We start from the raw sequence: 26,502 nt of genomic DNA, 5'->3' as shown, positions 1-26,502 counted from the left end.
CTGGTACTGTCTGCACATTGGTTTATCAAACCAATCAAAAACTAGTTTTATTTTGTGGAAAAGAACTGATTGTCCCTTTTTCTGTCCAAACAATAAATCTAAAATGCTACGATTTTTGATAGATCAATGCAATATTAATTCAGTTCGGGTATTAAGGTTTTTTCTTCATTCTTTTAGGATTTTTATGCTTATTTTAGTTATTTTCTTGATCAGTGCTTTGATTTCTGACAGGTAGGTCATGTCTGACTACTTGAATTTTGAGTAGATCATGTACATGGTGGATAGAGGAGTGTCTGTGAATGCTGTCTGTATAGCCTTCAGAAGATATTTGGTAAGGTTATGCACAGAAAGTTATTATCAAAAATGAAAGTGCATGGAATTGCACTTGTGACAAGGGTTGATAATTGGTTGGGAAGTAGAAGACAAAGACTAGAGTTAAAAGGAAACATTAAATAAAAGCAGGAAATGCTAGAAATACTGAGCAAGTCGGGAAGCATCTGTGGCGAGAGAAACCATGTTAACATTTCAAGTCAATGACCTTCCATCAGAACTGGGAAAAAGAACTATAGATGTAATAGATTTTAAGCAAGTACAGAGGCAGGGAAAGGTGGAAGGGAAGGAAAGAACAAAAGGGAAGATATGTGAGAGGGTGGAAGGCAGGAGAGAATAATTGACCAAAGGGAAGATGGTGCAAGGTAAAATTGGGTAGTAATAGGACAAGTAAAGAAATAAAAAAAGGGTTCTAGAGGAGGTGTAAATGGGAATAGCAGAATCATTACTAACAGCTGCTGTCCAGTAAAATGGGAGCAGTGGTTATGATCTGAAATTGTTGAGCTCAATATTGAGTCTGTAATGTGCCTAATTGAAAGATGAGATGCTCTTCCCCACGCTTACGTTGAGCTTCATTGGAACAGTGTAGGAGGCCGAGCACAGAGAGATCAGAGTGGGACTGGAGCTCAAAATTATAATGGCAGGCGAGCAGAAGCTCAGAATCATGTATTGAGTGCTGCTTAACACAGAGTGTTAAGGGAGTTTGGTAATTGAGGGAGTTCGGTAAGGAGGGGAACATAAGTTAAGAAGAAAATAAATTTGAGTGCACAGAATGTAAAGTAGGAGTTTAGTGCATGAGGGAGGGGCTCCTTTCTTTCTTCTACCTTTTTCAGCCTCCAGTAGCTGCCTCTGTCTTCGGTACAGGGGAAGAAGTTGATTGATGAGTAACTGGTAAGTTATTTTACTTCTCATTGTAATAAAAAGTTTTTAAAGTTATGGTATGGCAGGTCAGCTTGGCCAAATGGAATGTACGTCCTGCAGTATGTTGGAAGTCATGGACACACCACGTATCCTAGACGAACACATCTACAGGAAGTGTCACCGGCTGCAGAAGCTTGAGCTCTGGGTTTCGGAACTCGAGCTGCGGCTGGAGTCACTGTTGTGCATCCACAAGGCAGAGGACTGCATGGATAGCACGTTTAGGGAGGTGGTTACACTGCAGGTTAGGAACATGCAGGCAGAGAGGGAATGGGTGACCGCCAGGCAGTCTGAGAGAACCAGGCAGGCAGTGCAGGAGTCCTATCTTGCTTGCTAATCGGTTTTCCGTTTTGGATACTGGTGAGAGCGATGGTTCCTCGGGGAAGTGCAGTCAGAGCTAAGTCCATGGCAGTATGGGTAGCTCATCTGCACAGGAAGGGAGCAAGAAAAGTGGAAGAGCAATAGTGATAGGGGATTCGACAGTCAGGGAATCAGACAGGTGTTTCTGCGGCCGTAAACGTGACTCCAGGATGGTGTGTTGCCTCCCTGGTGCCAGGGTCAAGGATGTCACGGAGCGGCGGCAGGACATCCTTCTTGGGGAGGGTGAACAGCCAGAGGTCGTGGTCCACATTGGTAGCAATGACATGGGTAGGAAGAGGGATGAGGTCCTGAAAGCAGATTTTAGGGAGTTAGGAAGGAAATTAAAAAGCAGGACCTCCAAAGCAGTAATCTCAAGATTACTCCCAGTGCCACATGCTAGTGGATTTAGGAATAGGAGAACTGATCAATTGAACACGTGGCTGGAGAATTGGTCAAGGAGGGAGGGCATCTGATTTCTGAGGCATTGGGACCGGTTCTGGGGCAGGACCTGTACAAGATGGACGGGCTACACCTTAACAGGACTGGAACTAATATCTTTGCAGGGAGACTTGCTAGTGCTGTTGGGGAGGTTTTAAATTAACTTGTCAGGGGGATGGGAACCTGAGGGATAGCTCAAATTGTAAGGAAGTAAAGCTGATTACAGGAGGTAGAAAAGTATCAAGTGACATTAGAAGGTAGGCAAAACAAAGGCGTGTATCAACTAGGCTTAGAATGCAGAATGTCAAGAAGACAATGTTAAGGACACTCTACCTGAATGCACGCAGCATTCGCAACAAGGTAGATGATTTAAAGGCTCAAATGGATGTAAATGGGTATGATCTAATTGTTGGAACAGAAACGTGGCTACAGAGTGACTGGGAACTGAATATTCAAAGATATTCGACATTTAGGAAGAACAGGCAAAAAGGAAAAGGAGGTGGTGTTGCGCTGATAATAAGGGATGGGATCATACATTAGTAAGGGAGGATCTCAGATCGGACAAACAAAATGTGGAATCTGTTTGGGTAGAGCTAAGAAACAGTAAGGGGCAGCAAACATTGGTAGGAGTTGTTTATAGGCCACCAAACAGTAGTGGTAGTGTGGGGCATGGTATTAATCAGGAAATTAGAGAAGCATGTGGCATAGGTAATACAGTAACCATGGGTGACTTCGATCTGCATATAGACTGGGTAAACATAATGAGCACTAATGCTGTGGCAGATGCGTTTCTGGAATGTGTTAAGGATGGTTTTCTAGAGCAGTATATTGAGGAACCAACTAGAGAACAGGCTATTTTAGATCTAGTATTGTGTAATGAGAAAGGGCTAATTAATAATCTTGTTGTAAAAGAACCTTTAGGGATGAGTAACCATAATATGATAGAATTTTACGTTATGTTTGAAAGTGAGGAAGTTCAATCTGAAGCCAGGGTGTTAAATTTGAACAAAGTTAAATTATGAAGGTCTGAGAGGCAAATTGGCTGAGTTGGATTGGGAAAATACATTAAAAGGTATGACAGTATATCAGCAATGGATAGTCTTTAAAGAAATATTACATAGTTTACAGCAACTATACATTCTAGAATTTACAGCAACTATACAAAAACCCCAAAAGTAAAGGCAGTCAACCATGGATAACAAAGGAAGCCAAGGATTGTATAAGATTAAAAGAAAAGGCCTATAAAGTTACCACAAATAGTAGTAAACCTGAGGATTGGGAAGATTTTAGAATACAGCAAAGGAGGACGAAGAAACTGATAAAGGGAGAATAAAATATGAATGTAAGCTAGCAATAAGTATAAAAACAGGTATGTAAAAAGGAAACGTTTGGCTAAGACAAATGTGGGTCCATTACAGGCAGAGCCAGGAGGATTTATAATGGGGAATAGAGAAATGACAGAGAAGCTAAATGATTACTTTGTGTTTGTCTTCACTGAGGAAGATACAAGAAATCTCCCAAAATTAGAGATACAAGGGATTACAGTAAATGAGGAATTGAAGGAAATTAGTTTAGTAAGAAGGTTGTATTGGAGAAATTAATGGGGTTGAAGGTTGATAAGTCCACAGGACCGGATATTCTACATCCAAGAGTGTTGAAAGAGGTAGCCATGGATGCATTGATGATCATCTTCCAAAATTCTATAGATTCTGGAGCGGTTCCTGCAGATTGGAAAGTCTCAAATGTCACCCCACTATTTAAGAAGGGAGGGAGAGAGAAAACAGGAAATTACAGACCTGTTAGCCTTACATCAGTTGTTGGGAAAATGTTAGAATCTATTCTAAAGGATGTGATAAATGGACACTTGGATAATAATGAACTGATTGGGCATAGTCAATTGGATTTATGAATGTGAAATCATGTTTGACGAACCTGCTGGAGTTTTTTGAGGATGTTGCTAACAGAATTGATAAAGGGGAGTCTCCGTGGATGTGGTATACTTGGATTTTCAGAAGGCTTTTGATAAAGTCCCCCACAGGAGGTTGGTTAGCAAAATTAATGCACATGGGATAGGCGGTAATATACTGGCATGGATTAAGGATTGGTTAACAGGCAGAAAGCAGAGAGTAGGAATAACCGAGTCATTCTCACGTTGGCAGGCTGTGACTATTGGGGTACCGCAGGGATCAGTGCTTGGGCCCCAGCTGTTCACAATATATATCAATGATTTGGATGAGAGAACAAAATGTCGTATTTCCAAGTTCGCAGATGACACAAAACTAGGTGGGAATGTGTGTTGTGAGGAAGATGCAAAGTGGCTTCAGGGGGATTTGGACAGACTTAGTGAGTGGGCAAGAACATGGCAGATGGAATATAATGTGGAAAAATGTGAGGTTATCCACTTTGGTAGGAGAAATAGATGTGCAGAGTATTTCTTAAATGGTAAGAGATTAGAAAGTGCAGATGTGCAAAGGAACCTGGATGTCTTTGTCAATAAGTCACTGAAAGCTAACATGCAGATGCCACAAGCAATTAGGAAGGCTAATGTTATGTTAGCCTTCATCGCAAGAGGATTTGAGTACAGGAGTAGTGAAGTCTTGCTTCAATTGTATAGAACCTTGGTTAGACCACACCTGCAGTTTTGGTCCCCTTACCTTTGGAAAGATATTATTGCCATAGAGGAAGTGCAACGAAGATTCACCAGACTTGTTCCCGGGATGGTGGGACTGTCCTATGAAGAGAGATTGGGGAAACTGGAGTTTCGAAGAATGAGAGGTGATCTCATTGAAACCTACAAAATACTTAAAGGGATTTACAGGGTAGATGCAGCTAAGATGTTTCCCCTGGTTGGGGAGTCTAAAACCTGGGGACACAATTTCAAAATAAGGGGGAAGCCACTGAGGACAGAGATGAGGAGAAATTTCTTTACTCAGAGGGTTGTGAATCTTTGAAATTCTCTACCCCAGAGGGCTGTGGAAGCTCAGTCATTCAGTATGTTTAATGCAGAGATTGACAGATTTCTAAATACAAATGACATAAGGGGATATGGGGATAGTATGGGAAAAAGGCATTGAAGTGGATGATCAGCTATGATCATATTGAATGGCGGGGCAGGCTCAATGGGCTGAATGGCCTACTCCTGCTCCTATGTTCCTATGCTTGTGGAATGAACAGAAGTGTTCCGCAAAGTGATCATCCAATCTGCTTTTCATCTCCCCAATGTAGGGGAGTCTGCATCGTGAACAGCGAATACAGTACACTAAAATGAAAGAACTACAAGCAGATACGGTTTCAACTAGAAGGAGTGCAGTGGTTAGCACAGCAACCTCATAGCTCCAGTGACCCGGGTTCAGTTCTGGGTACTGCCTGTGCGGTGTTTGCAAGTTCTCCCTATGACTGCATGGGTTTTAAGTTTAGGCAGGCATCGAGATCAGCGCAGGCTTGGAGGGCCGAATGGCCTGTTCCTGTGCTGTACTGTTCTTTGTTCTTTTAGTGTTTGGGATCCTGGATGGTGGAAAGGAAGGAGGTAAAAGGGCAGGTGTTGCATCTCCTGCACTTGCACAGGAAAATGCTGTGGGAAGTGTAGAAGGCATTGGGGGTGATTGAAGAGTGGACCAGAGTGTTAGGGCAAGAGTGGTCCTTTTGAATGCTGAAAGGGGAGGGGGAGGGGAGATATATTTTGTAGTGGCATCATGCTGGAAGCAGTAGAAGTGGCCATTGAATATGGAAGCTGGTGGGGTGCAAAGTGAAGAAAAGGAGAACACTATTGTGGTTCTGAAAGGGAGGAGAAGGGATTAGAGCAGAAGTGCGGGAAATCGAACAGGTCAAGGGGCCTGTCAATCACAGTGAAAGGGAATCCTTGGTTGAGGGAAAAGGAAGCCATATTGGAAGCACTGGTATGGAAAGTGGCATATCAAAACAGATGTGATGGTGATGGAGAAACAGGAAGAATGGAATAGTGTCCTTACAGTAAACGGGGTGTAAGGAAGTGCAGTCAAAGTAGTTGTGGGAGTCAGTGGGCTTATACGGGATATTGGTCGCTAGCCTATCCCCAGAAATGGAGATAGAGAGAGTCAGGGAAGGGAAGAGTCAGAAGTGGATCAATTTGATTTGCTCAGTCTATATGAGGATTAAAGTCCTCCATGATTATTACATTGCCTTTGTTACACATTCCAATTAGTTTTTGCTTAATGCTCTGTCCAACAGTATAACTACTGTCAGGGAGCCTATAAATTTCTCTCATGAGTGTTTTTTGACCCTTGCTGTTTCTTATCTCCATCTATATTGATTCTACTTACTGTTCTTCTGAACCAAAATCCTTTCTCACTGCTGACATAATGTTACTATCAGGACTACTCTTTCTCAATTCTGCATGTCTTTTTGAAATAGTGTGTACCCTGGAACATTTATTTGCCAACCTTTGTTACCTTGTAACCATGGTCCCAATTTATCCAGCCCTTGGAGATGGGCACGGGGGAGGGGAGGGGTGGGGGGGTAGACAAAATGGTGTGAGGTGATATTGGGTTGCATGTCTGACATTGTCCTGCCCTCCATGCCATTGTCTGCGGCGGCCACCATAGAGGATGGGAAGGCAAACGTCTTGAGGGGCCGGCTGGCATTTGCCCGCTGGTTGATGTCTCTCGAGAGGGCAAACAGGCTGGCATTTAGCCCGCTTGGGTGTCATGGCTCACAGATGCAAACCATGGCTGCACCAGCGAAATGGCACATGAGAACCCTTGGCACCAACCCTCTAACGATCAACAGACTCTTCACAGTGGGGCCACTGCATCTTCTTAGCAGATAGGTCCAGGAGGTCAAGGAATGGTGGGACATTAGGCTTACAGGGAGAGTGACGGTGCTATGGCCCATTTACTAACAGGGACAAAGGCGTGTAGAGTATTGCATAGACTTTGATGACTGACGTAGGGAAGTGTAGTGGAGAGGGTGTGTGGGAGTTTAGAGAAGGGGTACTGTAAAGCGACAAAAGAGGGGTGGGGTTTGACACTTTAAAATGGAAAGTTTGATCCCAGACCATGTTTATGTTGGTTGCAATTATATATTATGATAACAGTGAAACTTTGGGGAACTGGGGCCAGTGCATAAATCAAAACCCTTCTTCCCCACACACACTTTGAGCCACGCATTTAATTATCTAATCTGTATGACCCGATGCCAATTGGCACATGGCTCAAGTAATAATCCAGATATGATTGCCTTTGAGGTTCTGCATTTTTAGTTAGACTCTAACTCCTCAAACTCTCTCAGTAGAACATCATTGCCAGTTCTACCTAAGTCATTGGGTTCCTATGTGGGCCACAACAACTGGATCCTCCTCCTCCCACTTCAAATTTGTCTCTAACCCTGTCACCAAGCAGACAACACAAGCTTTGTAATTGCTAGTTGAAGCTGCAGAGACCAGCATCTATCCCCCTGACTATACTGACCCCTATCACTATGACATTCCTTTTCACCACCACCGCCCCCCCCCCCCCACCCAACCTGAATAACCCCTGTAGCATCGTGCTGTGGCCAGTTTTCCCTTCCACCCTGAAATCCTTGCTCTCATCCACATAGGTAGCAAGTACCTCGTACCTGTTGGTCATAGTCAAGGGCTCCATCACTACATCCTGGATCCCCATACCTGCCTGACTCGCAGTCACACACACCTGTCCCTGACTATTAGCTAACTCTAAAGTTCTACTTAACCCAAATGGTGTGACTGCCTCCTGCAACAAAATGTTTAGGTAACTCTCCCCCTCCTGATGCCCGCAATATCTGCAGCTCAACAGCTCTGAGCTGCAGACCCTTACCACAGATATGGTTGTCCAGGATCACAATGCTCTGCACAAACTTCCACTTGTTGCAGTTATGTCACACTAGCTGCCATGCCATGTCTGTCTAACCTTATTTATTTATTTGATTAGTTAATTGGTTACTAATTTAGTAAAGTAAAGCAATAGCGAGTTACAGTCTCCTAGCTTAGTGAGAAAAGAAAAAAACCCACCGGCTACTGGAGCTAATACAAAAAGAATAAAAAGCAGCACCTCCTTCCCTCTCTGCACCAAATTCCCAACTTTAGCACTCTGTTTACAAAGCACTCTGTGCATAATCACTATGTGCTTCAGACATATTAGATTTCTCAACTGTCCTGCTTTGAGAGCCCACCAACTGTTCTTAATTGGACCAGATCCTGCACTCTGGCCACTAATTGGTCAATTTGGGGAAAATCACTGCTGGGTGATTGTTTCCCATACAGTACGGGCTTCTGACCCCCATTTTACCCTGATGTCCGGGTCCCAAGGCCCGCAGGGAAAATCCTGCCTAAAATGTATGCATAGCAGACAAATACGTAACAAATAAAGAACATAAGAAATAAGAAATACGTCCACTAATATTCAATATAAGCCCACCAACTCCCACAGCTACCTCGACTACAATTCTCCACACCCTGCCTCCTGTAAGGACTCCGTTCCATTCTCCCAGTTTCTCCGTCTCCGACGCTTCTGCTCTAATGATGCAACCTTCCACAACAGCGCTTCGGATATGTCTTCCTTTTTCCTCAACTGAGCATTTCCCCCCCCCCCCCCCCCCACTGTGGTTGACAGGCCTTCAACCGTGTCCGGCCCATTTCCCGCACTCTGCCCTCACCCCTTCCCCTCCCTCCCAGAACTGCGACAGGGTTCCCTTGTCCTCACTTTCCACCCCACCAGCCTTCACATCCAGAGGATTATCCTCCGCATTTCTGCCACCTCCAGCACGATGCCACCACCAAACGCATCTTCTCCTCCCCTCCCCTGTCAGCATTCCAAAGGAATCATTCCCTCTGCAACACCCTGGTCCACTCCTCTATTACCCCCACCACCTCGCCCCTTCCTATGGAAGCTTCCCATGCAATCACAGGAGGTGTAATACTTGCCCTTTTACCCCCTCTCTCCTCACTATCCAAGGCCCCAAATACTCCTTTCAGGTGAAGCAGCGATTTACTTGTACTTCTTTCAATTTAGTATACTGTATTCGCTGCTCACAATGCAGTCTCCCTACATGGGTGGTTGATGGTCGGCACAGACTCGTTGGGCCGAAGGGCCTGTTTCAGTGCTGTATCTCTAAACTAAACTAAAACTATTGGGGAGACCAAACGCAGATTGGGTGACCACTTTGCGGAACACTTCCGCTCAGTCTGAAAGCATGACCCCGAGCTTCCGGTTGCTTGCCATTTCAATATTCTCCCTGTTTTCATGCCAACATTTCTGTCCTTGGCCTGTTCCAGTGTTCAAATGAACATCAACGCAAGCTCGAGGAGCAGCACCTGATCTTTCGATTAGGCACTCTACAGCCTTGCAGACTGAACATTGAGTTCAATAACTTCAGAGCATGACTGGCCTTTTTTTTTAATACTTTATTTTTTAACCATGTGCCTGCTTTTCATGTGGTCAAAGCTGCTCATTATGCTGCTATTAAAACTCTGACTGGACTAATGCTTTCGTTTTCACCACAAGCATTAACACACTCTTTGCCTTTGTCCCAGGACAGCTTTGCTATCTAATCTCTCCTGCCCTATCAAACACTTTCCCCTTTGTTCTCTCCCCACCCCTTCACTTGCTTAAAACCTAATTTTTTTCTAACCTTTGCCAGTTCTGATCAAAGGTCACAGACCTGAAATGTTAACTTTGCTTCTCTCTCCACAGATGCTGCCAGACCTGCTGAGTATTTCCAGCAGTTTTTGTTTTTATTTTATACGTAACTGGGTTTAGCTTTTATTTTTATATTAAAATCATAGAATCGTGAAATGGTTACAGCACAGAAGGAGGCCATTCGGCCCATTGTGTCCATGCCAGCTCTGCATGAGCAACTCAGCTAGTCCCACTCCCCTGCCTTTTTCCCGTTGGCCTGCAAGTTTTCTATTTTCAGATAATTATCCAATACCCTTTTGAAAGCAATGATTGAACCTGCCTCCACCACCAGCGCATTACAGATCCTTAATACTTGCTGCATAAATTTTTTTTCCCTCATGTTATTGGGAGATAGTAGCATTGTGGTAATGTCACTGAACTAGTAATCCAGAGGCCCAGGCTAATGCACTGGGGACGCAGGTTCAAATCCCACCATGGCAGTTGGTGGAATTTAAATTCAATTAATTAATAAGTTCAATTAGTTTTTAAAAATCTTGAATTGAAAGCTAGTCTCAGTAATGATGCCATGAAACTATCATTGATTGTCGTAAAAACCCATCTGGTTCGCTGATATCCTTTAGGGAAGGAGATCTGCCGTCTTTACCTGGTCTGGCCTACATGTGACTCCATACTCACAGCAATGTGGTTGACTCTTAACTGCCCTCTAAAATGTCTGAGCAAGCCATTCAGTTGCCAAGGGCAATTAGTGATGGGCAACCAATGCTGGCCTTGGCAAGGACGCCCACAACCCATGAAGGAATTTTAAAAAAACCTTTGCTTCTCTTGTCCATCATTTAAATCAGTGTCCTCTGTTTCTTGACCCTTCTGTCAATGGGAACAGTTTCTTCCCATCAACTCTGTCCATACCCCTCATGATTTTGAACACCTGTACTAAATCTCCTCTTACCCTTCTCTTCTCCAAGGAAAATAACCCCAGATTCTCCAAACTATTCTCATAACTGAAGTCCCTCATCCCTGGAACCATTCTCGCAAATCTTTTCTGTATCCTCTCAAACGTCTTCACATCCTTCTTAAAGCGTGGTGCCCAGAATTGGATGCAATACTCCAGTTGAGGCTAAACCAGGGTTTATAAAGATTCACGATAACCTCCTTGCTTTTATACTCTATGCCTTTATTTATAAAGTCCAGGATCTCGTATGACTTAGTAACTGCTTTCTCAACCTGCTCTGCCACCTTCAATGAATTGTGCACATATACCCTGAGGTCCCTTTGTTCTTGCACCCTCTTTAGAATGATATCCTTCATTTTCTACTGCCTCTCCTCGTTCTTCCTACCAGAATGTATCACTTCATACTTCTCTGCATTAAATTTCATGTGCCACATGTCTGCCATTCCACAGCCTGCCTACGTCCTCTTGAAATCTATCTCTAGCCTCCTCACAGTTTACAATACTTTCAAGTTTTGTGTCATCTGCAAATTTTGAAATTGTGCCCGGCACACCCATGTCTAGGTCATTAATAAAGATCAAGAAATGCAAATAGTTGGTTGTTAGTACAGAACTTGAGGATTGCTGAAAAAGAGACACGTTGTCAAAGCTTTTCATCTTGCACTCATCAGGACAGACTTTAGAATGTCCAGGTATTGCACCTTTTTTGAATTAAACAAAAGCGTGGGTGACAGTTGTTCACTGGTGCATTCTCCATGGCGACTTCTTGACCAGAGTCGACATGCCAACCAATCAGCACCCTTTTCTCATGCAGTATAAATTGTTGCTCCCTTTGAAATTTGGCATTCTTGCATCAGTCCTGAAGAGTGCAAGCAGAAAAGCTTCAACAGCATGTCTCTTTTTTCAGCAATAATCGAGAAATGCGTTGGTCATAGTACCGTTTCCCGGGGAACCACACGATATACCTTTCTTCAGACTGAAAAACAACCATTCAGTACTACTCTGTTTCCTGACACTCAGCCAACTTCGTATCCATGCTGTCACTGTGCTTTTAATCCCTGGCCTTTAACTTTGCTGATAAGTCTGTTATGTGTCACTTTATCAAATGCCTTTTGAAAGTCCATGTACACCACGTCAACCCCATTACCCTCATCAACCCTCTGTTACCTCATCAAAAAACTTAATAAAGTTAGTTAAACACAATTTTCCTTCAACAAATCCATGCTGGCTTTCCTTAATTAATCCACATTTATCCAAGTGACTGTTAATTTTGTCACGAATGTACTAGAGTTTTTAAATGTACTGTCAGAATAATACCTAATTTCACAATTTTCTGTGGGGAGTGTGATGCTGTTAAACTTTATTTGTTTAAACCTGAAAATGAGAATCCTAATAATATTGTGGAGATAGTAATATTTTAAAACTTCATTTCTATTTATAGCTTTGTTTAGTATAAGAAATGTAAAGATCCATTTTACAATATAATCTTTCGCTTGTCCTTCATTTGCTACCAATTTCAATTTCACCTTATGTATTAGTGGCATGAAAACTGGAATTTGCAAAGCCTAATAAGATGAATTTTTTGCATTGCTTATCTTCTCAGCAGTTTCAGAAAGCACTGAACAGTTTATGCTAGCAGAAAATCTGGTGGAAACATCTGCTATAGATAGTGACATTCTGGCTGCTATGGATGCGATAGAGAGTCAGCGATACATTTTTCTTCAAAACAAAGTACAAAGGTTAGGCCTCAGTGCACTGTCGTTTGAAGAACAGAAGCTTCTCCAGTCATTAGACCATCTCGATCAAAGATTGCAGTGTAAGTGTAATTAATCCAGCAACTCTTGAGCTGAAATTTTCCTACTGGCATGTAAGGAGTTCTGACGCAAGTGGATTAAGAAGTGTTAACTTTGAGTTATGTTAAGGTTCCCAAGACTGCTTGCAGTTTTGCTTAGATATTTTTAGTTTGAAGTTGCATGTTGCGCTGCATCATGGATACAAATGTAGCACATTGCTAGTCTAAAGAGTGATACAAAGGTTAAAACCAAAGGGATCAAGGGATATGGGGAGAAAGCGGGAACAGGGTACTGAATTAGACGGTCAGCCATGATCTTTTTTGAATGGCAGAGCAGACCCGAAGGGCTGAATAGCCTGCTCCTGTGCCTATTTTCTATCTTTCTATGTATGTGGGATTTGGGGTTATCATGAGCTGTGGCTCGTTTCTGTAGGTCCAGCACACCTGCCGTCCGGATAGGCCCAGCTCCCTTGGCTGTATACACCACTGTTCCCAGCCAGAATGGAGGTTATTGCATAATTCCCTTGTTAGTCATGCCTGGAGACTGCATTGCTATAAGTGACTGGGATTGATTCTACACACGTAATTTGTGTGTAACTATCCTCTGCACACTGCATCTGGCTGGAGAATTAATCAACTTGTATTATGTAACTATTCTCCACTCGCATTTTACTGGAAATCCTGCTTTTATCGGGAAATATTATTATTGTTTCGATCATAGGTTCTGTTTGCTGTAGTTCATAGAAACTGTTTTTAAATAGACTCTGCTGAGTAAATAGACTTTGTTTGTTGTTAAGTCTTGCTGTAAGTCTCGCAGTGCCTCCAACTCATTGGCTAACGCAGTGATGTCAATAGACACTCTGAAGTAAATATTAATTACAGATATCATAGCAACTAGTTACTTTTTTAGATTCAATTAAAATTAATGAAACAGTGGGTGGAATTTTATGGGTGGTGCAAGAGCAGATTTGGTAGCGCGCAGAGTTATTTAATTAGGCGGAAGTTGTTTTCTCGGATTCCCAACAGCGGGATATTTTAGAGAAATTAAGTCGGTGGTGTGTTTGCGGCATTCCAGGGTTCCCCCGCACGGTGGCAGATTGCAGCTTTGCATTCATTTACATGTCATGAAACTTATTACCCTATGTTTAGTTACAATTCAGTCCTACCTACCTGCATGAACTCCTCCATGGTACGCACAAAGCCACGCATGACCTCAGGAATCTCCGACATATGTTCCACATGGCTTTGCTCACATCCAGCAGACATCTCATTGCGACAAACAGGATCATCGTGAGCATGGGGCTGAGCAGAGGCCAGGACCTCAGCAGTCCTCCAATTGTCTGGGGACCCGGCTGGCTTCCTCATCTGCTGGGATGTTTCTGTGTCGTGCACACCACATTGTGACCCAGATCCTATTCTTAGACCCCTCCCCCGCCGCAGACAATGTGGATATATCTGTGCTGGCGTAGGTGAAAGAAGAAGCAAATGACGGTGCACCTTCTGGGGCATTGGTTTCTTCTTTCTCCCCAGAGAAGGAAACTTGGGCCTTGCGGCTTTCAGACACTCGACTGTGGGCACCGGCAGTGGAGACACAAACAGAGACTCATTGAGCATCAGCTGTGCATGAGTTTGCACACTTCCAGTGGATGTGCACATATGGCTGCAAGACTGAAGATGACGCTTCATTTCTACGCCCTGAGGATCCTGCCTCGCCATCTGATATTGCCCTGCCTCCCTCCTCTCTCACAATTGTGCAGCCTCCTCTTCAGCTGGTGTCGCGACCATAATTTCTGCGGCACCTTCACCTGTCATGGCGCACACGTGCTGGTTGTGTGTGCGTCTATCCTGCAGGAGACAGTACAGATTCAATGAGATTTTTTTAAGATGGATCACAGCTATTGTAAACATGCATCGGCATCACTTATTCAGGACTGGCTTTCGCATGACACATCCAAGCACTTTGACAACTTTCCACACAATCATTTAGTGTATGGCACCAAGGCTACTCATGCAATCCAATACATGCCTGTTTGCCCTCTGTCTTAAAGAGATGGAGCCAGCAAGAAAAACAATGAAGCAACTTCATTGATATGAGCATCTTATTGATGTGCTTGCGACACTGTACGCAGGTTCTACGAGTGACCCCGCAGTTCGAGATCGCCTTTGCAACTTCCATCCAGGCTACCTTGGTCAGGCGGGAGGTCTTCGTACTCTGTCTTTTGGGAAGAGGACCTCCTGCCTTTCCCTGATGGCCTGGAGGAGAACCTGCAGGGAGGCATCACTGAACCCTGGGCAGGACGCTGCCTGCTGGCTGACATTTTCTTTTGTGTTGCTGCAGAAAAAAAGTAAATGATGTGAATTTGGTGCTGGATTACAAAAATTAATGAAGGCAAAAGCATTTTGATTTGATTTCAAGCTTCATTTCAGGCTCCTGTGCAGAGACTTACATGCCAGGAAGGCTACTGATTCTTGAGGCTGCAAGCACAGAAAGCTTTATAGCTGTGGCGATCATGGTGCTTGGCCCAGTGACAGCAGGTTCCACCAATGAAAGGCGATCCCCGCTGCATAATCCCATGTGTCCCCTGTGCCTGTAGCCGCATGTTAAATTTACACATGAAATCGAGTGGGAAAAGGGAAAAATGGTGGAAGCGGAAATTATGCCAACTTCTGGTTCCGTTGTCGGGAATGCCGTGGGACTCAAAATATCAGCCAGTGCCTTCCCGTCCATTGAATTCAAAACCTTCATCCCCAAGTCCCTGCACAACCTCGCTTCCCCATATCTGCAAATCCAACCTGGTGTCCCCTTCTGCAATCTTTGGTCCTCTGACTCTCTGCCTCCTCTGTCCTTTTTCCCCACTATTGGTCATACACCCTTCGGGGGGAATTTTATGGGACCTGCAAGAGCGGCTTTTGTGGTGGGTGGGATGACTTAATTAGGCGTGAGTTAATATTTTGATTTCCAGATGGCAGGTTTTGGTTTTGTAATTAATTCAGCGGCGGACCAGGCTTCACCCAGTTCTGTGGCGGATTGCAGCTTTCCATACATTTGCATAGCATGAATACTCATTACCCTACAGGTATTTCAAATTAAGTCCTCCTGCCAGATTAAGTCAGCAGCAAACGGGAATCTCGTGGCACTCGGTTCACATTCGTTCAAAGGTGGCATGCACCAGTCGGCTTTGTGCAGTTGTGTCTGAGGTCAATGATTTTCTTTCTTGAACTCTTCGGCAAAAGGAAGGCCGCCATAGGAATGGATGTTTGGCTCCAGGCTCAGGACCAGCAAGGGCAGTTTTTTAGCAGGGATGGCGGGGAAGGCATAGCTGGGGGAGGACACAGGGTGGGATCTCGGGTGCCTGTAGGAGCAGGGGAAGACACTGGGTGGGGTCTCGGGTGACTGGAGGAGCAGGGGAGGGAATGCTTTTGCATCCAGAATGTGTCCTAGGTGTCGTCGATGCTGCATTTGGCTGGGAGTGGGGTGGTTGTTTTGCAAAGAATAGTAGAGTGGGCCTAAAGGGAGGGATGAGTGCTGTCCACGTTGGGGTGCTGTGGGGCAAACTCAGGGTACTGGCTGGCAGAGGGTACAGTCACAGTCACAGGGGGCAGTTGGTTTCGGTAGGGGAGAAGGTCAAGACTAATGTTTGGCTATTTGATATCATAGGGAGGGGAAATCAGCAATGATTTCTAGTTCGATATTTGGAGGATTAAGGGTTAGAGTAGGCATTTCTATGGTCATGGATGTAGGAACGGGGGGAGGGGTAGCATGTATAAGTTTATAGTTATGTGGTTCAAGGTAATGGAGGGAGGTTCAAGTGTCACAGAGGGAAGGTGTAAGGCAACATTGTGTGGGTCAAGGTTGATAGGTGCAGGCTGGAATGCAGCGGGAGGAGGTTGGAAGGTGGGGAAACCCGACTCTATTATTACACACACCATTTTGTCAAATGATACTGTAAACCATGTGGTCATTCAAGGATTTCAATTTGTTTGGGAGAAGACCAATGATGGGTGGGTGGATTTTAGGCTGCGTGCAATGTGAGTCGCCTCAAGCTATTTGTTCATTATTTCAATGTTAGAACTCCATGGCAATACATGGGTGAATTTTAACGCTGGTCTCATTTTAACAATTGCAAAGCTGCAAAGACACAGGTCTCATATACCTAATTTTTCTCCTACCATGGGAAGAAGAGCAGAAGATGCGACTGAGGAGGGCTGTTGCAGATTAGCGGCTAATGTTGCAACGCCAGCAACAGGCAACACCAGAGGCAGAGGCTGCTCAGAATGAGGCCATCCAGGCAAGACATTATAGAAGACTGGTGCTGGCATATCAGCGCATCCTCAAGACAGGGACAAACTACCTTCAGATGTCCGAAAGTGAATGCCAGAGACAACTGAGGATGTCACGCAAGTTGGTCACTGAATGTTGCCCTCAAGATTACTGCTGCACTTGATTTCTTTGCTAGTGGTGCTTTTCAGGGTTCAGCGGCTGACATATATGGCATCTCACAGGCTGCTACCTCATAGGTGCATCAAAGAGGTGACCAGTGCCCTATTCTGTTGTGCAAATGATTTCATCTATTTCCCCGTAGTTGAGGACAGACAGGCATCAAGATCAGCAGCCTTTGGCACCACCACTTGTTTCCCTAGTGTGCAAGGGATGATCGTCTGCACTCATGTGGCCATTACAGCTCCCTGCCACCGCAAAGGCTTTCACTTTTTGAGCGTTCAACTGGTTTGTGACCACATGTGAAAAATCACAGAGGTCTGTGCTTGCTTCCAATTCTTGACTCCTTTACCTGTGTTTTCTTCCAGTCTTTTACAGCAGTGCCATCTCCAGATGTGATTGACATGGAAATTAGCCAATAATCTCATTCTGCTCAGAAATAGTAGTGTCACTAAATGCAACCTATTTATTTCAGCATTGCACTCCCAGTTAACAACCCTAGCTTAAAGTATAGTGTTGGCTGGGAGCCTCTTGAGGCTCCCAGTGTAAATTAATTGGGTTATCTAAAAATGAAGGATGAATTAAAGCTGCAGTGAGTTTTAGAGCTATTTTATCCACTTTGATCAAGTGCACCTCTTGGCAAATGGATTGAGGAGCAGTACTGGAAACAAGAAGAATGTTAGACATGCTCATTAAGGGCTTTATAGAATCAATGCAGTAAAACAATTGGCAATAGTGAAATTGCCAACTATATATATTTAAAGAATGTTATTTTTACCGAATTATGCAGAAACAATACAGATTACTGAAACAGGAGCTGAAAAGTATGCTTATTTTTCCCCTCCTCTTCTGAAATCAGTCACTCTTGCTGGGGTTGTCACCTGAAAGTGACGGGTTGCCAAGTTATTCAACCATGCAATTTATTAAATTTATCAACCCCAATGCTGTCCTCACTCAATGTCCATCTTTGGCTAGCAGTCAGAAGTGGGAGCCCTAGCCATTTTGCATCCCGCTTTCCAATCCAAGGACAATGAAGATAATTGTTCCACCACAACTTCCACTTTGCCTAGAATAACATACCCGTATAACGCTGAATGTGGGGATGTCTTGATCTGTAAGGATTACTACCCCATAAAGTGGTGCATTTATTCACTGTGTTGTTGGTAAGGGTCCATGCATTCAATTTCTATGTTGTTTCTCCAGGGTTTGGGGGGGGGAACTTCGGCAAAAGATATGGCAGATAATCAGGAAAACACCCATGAAAATTCAAGCCCACTATGGTCACAAAATATTAGTAGCGATAACTATGGAAACTTGGTATCTTTCAGAAAATCCACAAAGAAATATTTTTAGAAAGTGAAAAACTGCTTTTCTTTTCCAACATCATTTAGATATCCAAGAGACTGTTCAGACAAGTCCATCTCCTTTCGTAAGTAATGTGTTTTCTGCTGCACATCATTTCTTCCATCTGACTTTTCCTACGTTAATTGCCCCAAGTGATATTATTGTATCCAGTACTCTGAAATGTCACTATCACAACTGCCTCCAAACTTTTATGCCTGCAATTTGTCAGCTGCACTCGATGATTTTCTTTGAAGGTTACCCAGATATTGAGCCAAATATTAAATGGAGTTAGATCTGCTTTTAACTATAGTGACAAGGTTGGGAAGAAGAAGCGGTAGTTAGGAGGAGAGATAGACCATAATATGATAGAATTTTACATTAAGCTTGAAAGTGATGTCGTTCAACCTGAAACTAAGGTCTTAAATCTAAACAAAGGAAACTACGAAGGTATGAGGGGCAAGTTGGCTGTGGTAGGCTGGAAAACTACATTAAAAGGTATGACGGTAGACATGCAATGACAAGCATTTAAAGAATTAATACATGGTTTACAACAAATATACATTCCTTTGAGGCACAAAAACCCACCAAGAAAAGTGATCCAACCATGACTAACAAGAGAACTTGAAGATTGTATTCGAGTAAAGGAAGAGGCTTATAAAGTTGCCAAAAAAGTAGTATGTCTGAGGGTTGGGAGCATTTTAGAATTTAGCAAAGGAGGATCAAGAAACTGATTTAAAAAAAAGGGAAAATAGAATATGAAAGCAAACTAGTGAGAAACATAAAAACTGACTATGAAAGTTTCTATAGGTATGTAAAAAAACAAAAGATTCGCAAAGACAAATGTGGGCCTATTACAGGCAGAGACAGGAGAAATAATAATGGGGAATAAGGAAATGGCAGAAAACGAAACAAATACTCTGAGGGGAATTTTATGCTCTCCACCATGGCAGGTTTGGAGAGCATAAAAATCAGGTGGGCTGGTGGTAACAGGAGATGGTTCCTGCTACCATCCCGCCTCTGTCAAAATTTAGTCCAGGGTGGGAAGGCCTGTGAAGAGCCTTCCCGCCCCACCGCCAAATGGGGCCTTAACTGGGCAATTAACCCCCAATTAAGGGCCTCTTCACGCCGCAGCTGCATTAACCGTGTGGCAGGCAACCTGTTGCCGCATGGGAAGCACAGCAAGGAAAACCATGCGGGCTGCTTCCCAGCTCCGGGCGGTGGGGGTGGGGGGGGTGGTGTTCCTCGTTAAAAGACATTTAGCGAGGGATCCGGCATCAGGAAAAGGGGGTGCCCACTGAGAGCCACACACTGCCCTTTCTGCTGACTCCCTTACTCAGAGACCCCCACCCTGCAAGGCCCTCCCACCCTGACCTACCTGTGGCCTGGGTCCAGTGGCACTCCTCGGCCTCCGGTAGGTGCTCCTTCAGCAGCAGGCACCACCTCCATGGTGGCGCTGCAGCCACCGGCCTCTGATTGGCTGGCAACTGTCCAAGGGCGGTACTTCCTGCAAAGGGGTCCTTGATCCTTTGGAAGGCCCGCCGCTGTCCACTTAAGTGCCTGATTGGCACTAGATTTGGCAGGCCTTCCAAAGAAGAGACAACACGGGAATCTCGGCATCGCATTTTCCAGATGTCAAGGCCCTTGCTGCCAGAATAAAATTCCCTTCTTCGTATCTGTCTTCACAGAGGAAGATACAAAAAACCTCCCAGAAATACTAGAGAACCAAGGGACTAGTGAGAATGGGAACTGAAAGAAATTAGTAGTAGTGAAAAAGTAGTACTGGAGAAATTAATGGGAATGAAGGTTGGGATATCAGCTGGATCTGATGATCGACATCCTAGAGCTGTAGGGATAGTGGATGCATTGGTAGTCATCTTCCAAAATTCTATAGATTCTGGGACAGTTCCTGCAGATTGGAAGGTTGCAAAGGTAACCCCACTATTTAAGAAAGGAAGGAGAGAGAAAACAGGGAACTACAGACCTGTTAGCCTGACATCAGGAAAAATGCTAAAATCTATTATAAAGGATGTAATAACTGGACACTTAGAAAATAATGGTAGTATTGGGCAGAGTCAACATGGATCTATGAAAGGGAAATCACGTTTGACAAACTTGTTGGAGTTTTTTGAGGATGTAACTAGCAAAATAGCTAAGGGGGAACCAGTGGATGTGGTGTATTTGGATTTTCAGAGGGCTTTTGATAAGGTCCCACACAAGAGATTAGTAACTAAAATTAGAGCACATGGGATTGGGGGTAATATACTGGCATGTATTGAGAACTGGTTAACGGACAGAAAACAGAGAGTAGGAATAAACGGGTCATTCTCAGGTTGGCAGGCCATGACTAGTGGGGTACCGCAAGGATCAGTGCTTGGGGCCCAGCTATTCACAATCTATATCAATGATTTGGATGTGGGACCAAATGTAATATTTCCAAATTTGCTGATGACACAAAATTATGTGGGAATGTGAGTTGTGAGGAGGATACAAAGAGGCTTCAAGAGGATTTAGATAGACTAAGTGATTGGGCAAGAACATGGCAGATGGAATATAATGTGGATAAATGTGAAGTTTTCCACTTCGGTAGGAAAAATAGAAATGCAGAGTATTTCTTAAATGGTGAGAGATCGTGAAGTGATGATATCCACGGGGCATGGATGTCCTTGTTCGTGAGTTACAGAAAGTTAACATGCAAGTGCAGCAAGCAATTGGGAAAGCAAACGGTATGTTGGCCTTTATTGCAAGAGGAATTGAGTACAGGAGAAAAGAAGTCTTGTTGCAAATGTATAGAGCCTTGGTGAAACCGCACCTGGAATATTGTGTACAATTTTGGTCTCCTTACCTAAGGAAGAATACAGTTGCCATAGAGCGAGTGCAACGACGGTTCACCAGACTAATTCCTGGGATGGTGGGATTGTCGTATGAGGAGAGATTGAGGAGGTTGGGCCTGTTTTCTCTAGAGTTTAGAAGAATGAGAGGTGATCTCATTGAAACATACAAAATTCTTACAGGGCTCGACAAGGTAAATGCAGAAGGATGTTTCCCCTGGCTGGGGCGTCTAGAACCAGGACACATAGTCTAAGAATAAGGGGCAGGCCATTTAGGACTGAGATGAGAAGGAATCTCTTCACTCAGAGGGTGGTGAATCTTTGGAATTCTCTGTTCCAGAGGGAGGTGGAGGCTCAATCATTGAGTATGTGCAAGACAGAGATCAATAGATTTCGAGATATTAAAGGCATCAAGGGATATGGGGATAGCGCAGGAAAATGGGATTTAGGTAGAAAATCAGCCATGATCTAGTTGAATGGCTGAACAGGCTGAAGGGGCCGAATGGCCTACTCCTGCTCTTATTTCTTTTATTCCCATTGCAGAGCCCGTGAAAGTTTTAGTTTGCCTGTTTTTATCTGTCTTTTTTATAATACAGCATTTTTGTTACTTAACTGTTTTTTAAATATTTATGTTGTAACCATTCTGTCAGTTTATATAATAAAACAAACATGGTTATGAGTTACTTCATTTATAACAATGATGGTATATCATTAGTTTTGTCTTCAGAGAAAAAAGACCCAAACCACAAAAATCAGCACCATTCATTTTGGCCAGATCAGGCTTGCTATTTTCTCCTCCTAACACTTTTTTCCCTCCACTTTTAAAGGCATTGCCTGATTTGCTTTCTGTTTTAATTATTTACTGTGGTTCTTTGCTTACATAGAAACATTGGAACAGGAATAGGCCATTTAGCACCTCGAGCCTGTTCCGCCATTCAGTGAGATCATGACTGATCTGCGCCCTAACACCATTGTCCCACATCCCCTAATACCTTTGGCTAACAAAAATCTATCAATCTCAGTTTTAAAATTAACAAGTGATCCAGCATCAATTGCCGTTTGATTAAGATAGTTCCAAACTTCCACCACCCTTTGCGTGAAAAAGCATTTCCTAATTCCACTACAGAAAGGTCTGGCTCTAATTTTTAGACTATGCCTCATGTCCTAGATTCCCCACCTAACAGAAATAGTTTCTCCCAATCAACCCTATCTGTTTTCCCTTTCATATTATATAATATGGTACATTATCATCCATCACATTCATGTGTGTGAATGATACAATGATATTTGTAAACATGCAATATTCATATCAATTTTTTCATTTAGATCATATCAAATGGTGTTTCTGGCTCAGGGTCCAGGACAGGGCAAGCGTTTTGTGATACACAAAAACATCGCAGCCTTGCTGCTGATAATCATGCACGCATTAAAAGAAAATACTAAAGAAACGAGACCAGCTGATGAAGAGCGACATGAAATTTATTATATAGTATGGACTTTATTCTGAGGTGAAAACTTTTAAACATAATCTAAAGTTTAAAATGCACTTTAATACAAAACCAATGTTTCTTTTAGAAAGTTGTTACTTCAGTTACGAAATTAATTAATAAATCTGGAATTAAAAGGCTAGTCTAATGATGGCCATGAAACCATTGTCGATTGTTGTAAAAACCCATCTGGATCACGAAGGTCCTTTAGGGAAGGAAATCTACTGTCCTTACCTGGTCTGTCCTACATATGACTCCAGACCCACTGAAATGTGATTGACTCTTACATGCTCTCTGAAATGGCCAAGCAAGCCAGTCAGTTGCATCTAACCGCTACAAAGTCAATAAAAAGGAATGAAACCGGACGGACCACTCAGCAAAGACCTAGGCACCGGAAACGACAACGGCAAACTCAGCCCTGTCGACTCTGCAAAGTCCTCCTTACTAACATCTGGGGCTTGTGCCAAAGTTGGAGAGCTGTCCCACAGACTAGTCAAGCAACAGCCTGACATAGTCAGACGGAATCAGACCTGACAAGCAATGTCCCAGACACTGCCATCACCATCCCCGCGTATGTCCTGTCCCACCGGCAGGACAGACCCAGCAGAGGTGGTGGCACAGTGGTATACAGTAGGGAGGGAGTTGCCCTGGGAGTCCTCAACATTGACTCTGGACCCGATGAAGTCTCATGGCATCAGGTCAACATGGACAAGGAAACCTCCTGCTGATTACCACCTATCGCCCTCCCTCAGCTGATGCGTCAGTACTCCTCCACGTTGAACAGCACTTGGAGGAAGCACTGAGGGTGACAAGGGCACAGAATGTACTCTGGGTGGGGGACTTCAATATCAATCACCAAGAGTGGCTTGGTAGCACCACTACTGACCGAGCTGGCCGTGTCCTAAAAGACATATCTGCTAGACTGGGTATGCGGCAGGTGGTGAGGGAACCAACAAGAGGGGAAAACATACTTGATCTCGTCCTCACCAATCTGCCTGCTGCAAATGTATCTGACAGTATTGGTAGGAGTGACCACCGCACAGTCGTTGTGGAGACAAAGATCCGCCTTCACATTGAGGATACCCTCCTTTGTGTTGTGTGGCACTACCACCGTGCTAAATGGGATAGATTTCAAACAGATCTAGCAATGCAAAACTGGGCATCCATGAGGCGCTGTCGGCCATCAGCAGCAGCAGAATTGTACTCAACCACAATCTGTAACCTCATGGCCCGGCATATCCCCCACTCTACCATTACCATCAAGCCAGGAGACCAACCCTGGTTCAATGAAGCGTGCAGGAGGGCATGCCAGGAGCAGCACCAGGCATACCTCAAAATGAGGTGTCAACCTGGTGAAGCTACAACACAGGACTATCTGCGTGCCAAACTGCGTAAGCAGCATGCGATAGACAGAGCTAAGTGATCCCATAACCAACGGATCAGATCTAAGCTCTGCAGTCTTGCCACCTCCAGCCATGAATGGTGGTGGACATTTAAACAACTAACTGGAGGAGGTGGCTCCACAAATATCCCCATCCTCAATGATGGGGGAGCCCAGCACATCAGTGCGAAAGACAAGGCTGAAGCATTTGCAACAAAGAAGTGCCGATTTGATGATCCATCTCGGCCTCCTCCTGAAGTCCCCAGCATCACAGATGCCAGACTTCAGCCAATTCGATTCACTCCGCTTGATATCAAGAAATGACTGAAGGCACTGGATACTGCAAAGGCTATGGGCCCTGACAATATTCCGGAAATAGTACTGAAAACCTGTGCTGCAAAACTTGCTGCGCCCCTAGCCAAGCTGTTCCAGTACAGCTACAACACTGGCATCTGCCCAGCAATGTGGAAAATTGCCCAAGTATGTCCTGTACACAAAAAGCAGGACAAGTCCAACCCGGCCAATTACCACCCCATCAGCCTACTCTCAATCATCAGTAAAGTGATGGAAGGTGTCATCAACAGTGCCATCAAGCGGCACTTGCTTAGCAATAACCTGCTCAGTGACGCTCAGTTTGGGTTCCGCCAGGGCCACTCAGCTCCTGACCTCATTACAGCCTTGGTTCAAACACGGACAAAAGAGCTGAACTCAAGAGGTGAGGTGAGAGTGACAGCCCTTGACATCAAGGCAGCATTTGATCAAGTATGGCATCAAGTAGCCCTAGCAAAACTAAGGTCAATGGGAATCAGGGGGAAAACCCTCCGCTGGCTGGAGTCATACCTAGTGCAAAGGAAGATGTTTGTGGTTACTGGAAGTCAATAATCTGAGCTCCAGGACATCACTGCAGGAGTTCCTCAGGGTAGTGTTCTAGGCCCAACCATCTTCAGCTGCTTCATCACTGACCTTCCTTCAATCATAAGGTCAGAAGTGGGGATGTTCACTGATGATTGCACAATGTTCAGCACCATTTGTGACTCCTCAGATAATGAAGCAGTCTGTGTAGAAATGCAGCAAGACTTGGACAATATCCAGGCTTGGGCTGATAAGTGGCAAGTAACATACGCGCCACACAAGTGCCAGGCAATGACCATCTCCAACAAGAGAGAATCTAACCATCTCCTCTTGACATTCAATGGCATTACCATCACTGAATCCCCCACTATCAACATCCTAGGGGCTACCATTGACCAGAAACTGAACTGGAGTAGCCATATAAATACCGTGGCTTCAAGAGCAGGTCAGAGGCTAGGAATCCTGTGGCGAGTAACTCACCTCCTGACTCCCCAAAGCCTGTCCACCATCTACAAGGCACAAGTCAGGAGTGTGATGGAATACTCTCCACTTGCCTGGATGGGTGCAGCTCCAACAACGCTCAAGAAGCTCGACACCATCCAGGACAAAGAAGCCTGCTTGATTGGCACCCCATCTACAAACATTCACTCCCTCCACCACCAACACACAGTGGCAGCAGTGTGTACCATCTACAAGATGCACTGCAGCAACTCACCAAGGCTTCTTCGACAGCACCTTCCAAACCCACGACCTCTACCAACTAGAAGGACAAGGGCAGCAAATGCATGGGAACACCACCACCTGCAAGTTCCCCTCCAAGTCACACATCATCCTGACTTGGAACTATATCGCCGTTCCTTCATTGTCGCTGGGTCAAAATCCTGGAACTCCCTTCCTAACAGCACTGTGGTGTACCTACCTCACATGGACTGCAGCAGTTCAAGAAGGCAGCTCACCACCACCTTCTCAAGGGCAATTAGGGATGGGCAATAAAGGCTGGCCTGGCCAGCGATGCCCACATCCCATGAATGAATAAAAAAAACTAAAGGTAATAAAGTTTACCAACTTTGACGACCATATTTCTCTGCCTCCCCGTTGAAAACATTCGTAATAAGTGCCTGAAAAATCTATCTGATTAATGTGATAGTAAAATACTTTTTCCTACATATAGTTCGTGGAGTGATTTTCATTGGATGATTGAACTAAGTGCAAATATCAAACACTATTTCTTGAGTGATGCTGCTGTTTCATTTGCTGTATACACTCAAGAATGTAACTCAAGTAATGGGAAGTCACAGGCAAGTCAGCCTGTTGGCTGTATAAAAACTAGTTACCTGGGCTAGGGAGGGACCAGGAAGTAATTTTCCCATGACTACTTAAAGACAATGCAGACATTTGTCTTGCACAAGTGCAATAATTGATTTCTATATGGTATCATAATGGAGGAATTGCCAAAGGAGATATAATTGGTGTGGCTGTTCCAAGAAAATAGTAAGCAATGAGATGCTGCAGATTCCAATTGCAAATTTATCACATTCATACTTAGATTTGTTTGCTTGATTCATTCATTAGCAATTGGTAAACATATTCATAATCTTAATAGAATAAGAACAAAATGGTGGTAGGGGAATATAGGGACAGGTGGGGATGTGGTGGGAATGTGGGATTGGTGTAGGATTAGTATGGGTGGGTGGTTGATGGTCGGCGCGGACTCGGTGGGCCGAGGGGCCTGTTTCGGTGCTGTATCTCTAAATAAA

At 44.2% G+C, this 26,502-nt stretch overlaps 1 protein-coding gene across 1 annotated transcript in view; it reads left to right on the top strand.

Moving 5' to 3' along the window:
- The window catches only part of LOC137365838 (centrosomal protein of 126 kDa-like), a 28,010-nt gene extending 5,336 nt beyond the window's left edge, over positions 1-22,674 (top strand). The window contains exons 4-6 of the mRNA XM_068028077.1: positions 12,227-12,439; positions 18,245-18,282; positions 22,352-22,674. Coding sequence (XP_067884178.1) covers positions 12,227-12,439; positions 18,245-18,282; positions 22,352-22,468 — 368 coding nt within the window. The 3' untranslated portion in view covers positions 22,469-22,674. The remainder of the gene's footprint in view (positions 1-12,226; positions 12,440-18,244; positions 18,283-22,351) is intronic.
- The last annotated feature ends 3,828 nt before the right edge of the window (positions 22,675-26,502 follow it).

The sequence above is a fragment of the Heterodontus francisci genome, unplaced genomic scaffold (assembly GCF_036365525.1).
Source record: "Heterodontus francisci isolate sHetFra1 unplaced genomic scaffold, sHetFra1.hap1 HAP1_SCAFFOLD_1842, whole genome shotgun sequence".
Taxonomy (NCBI): Eukaryota; Metazoa; Chordata; class Chondrichthyes; order Heterodontiformes; family Heterodontidae; genus Heterodontus; species Heterodontus francisci.
Note: the sequence above shows the minus strand (reverse complement) of the source record. Positions and strands in the feature narration are given on the sequence as shown.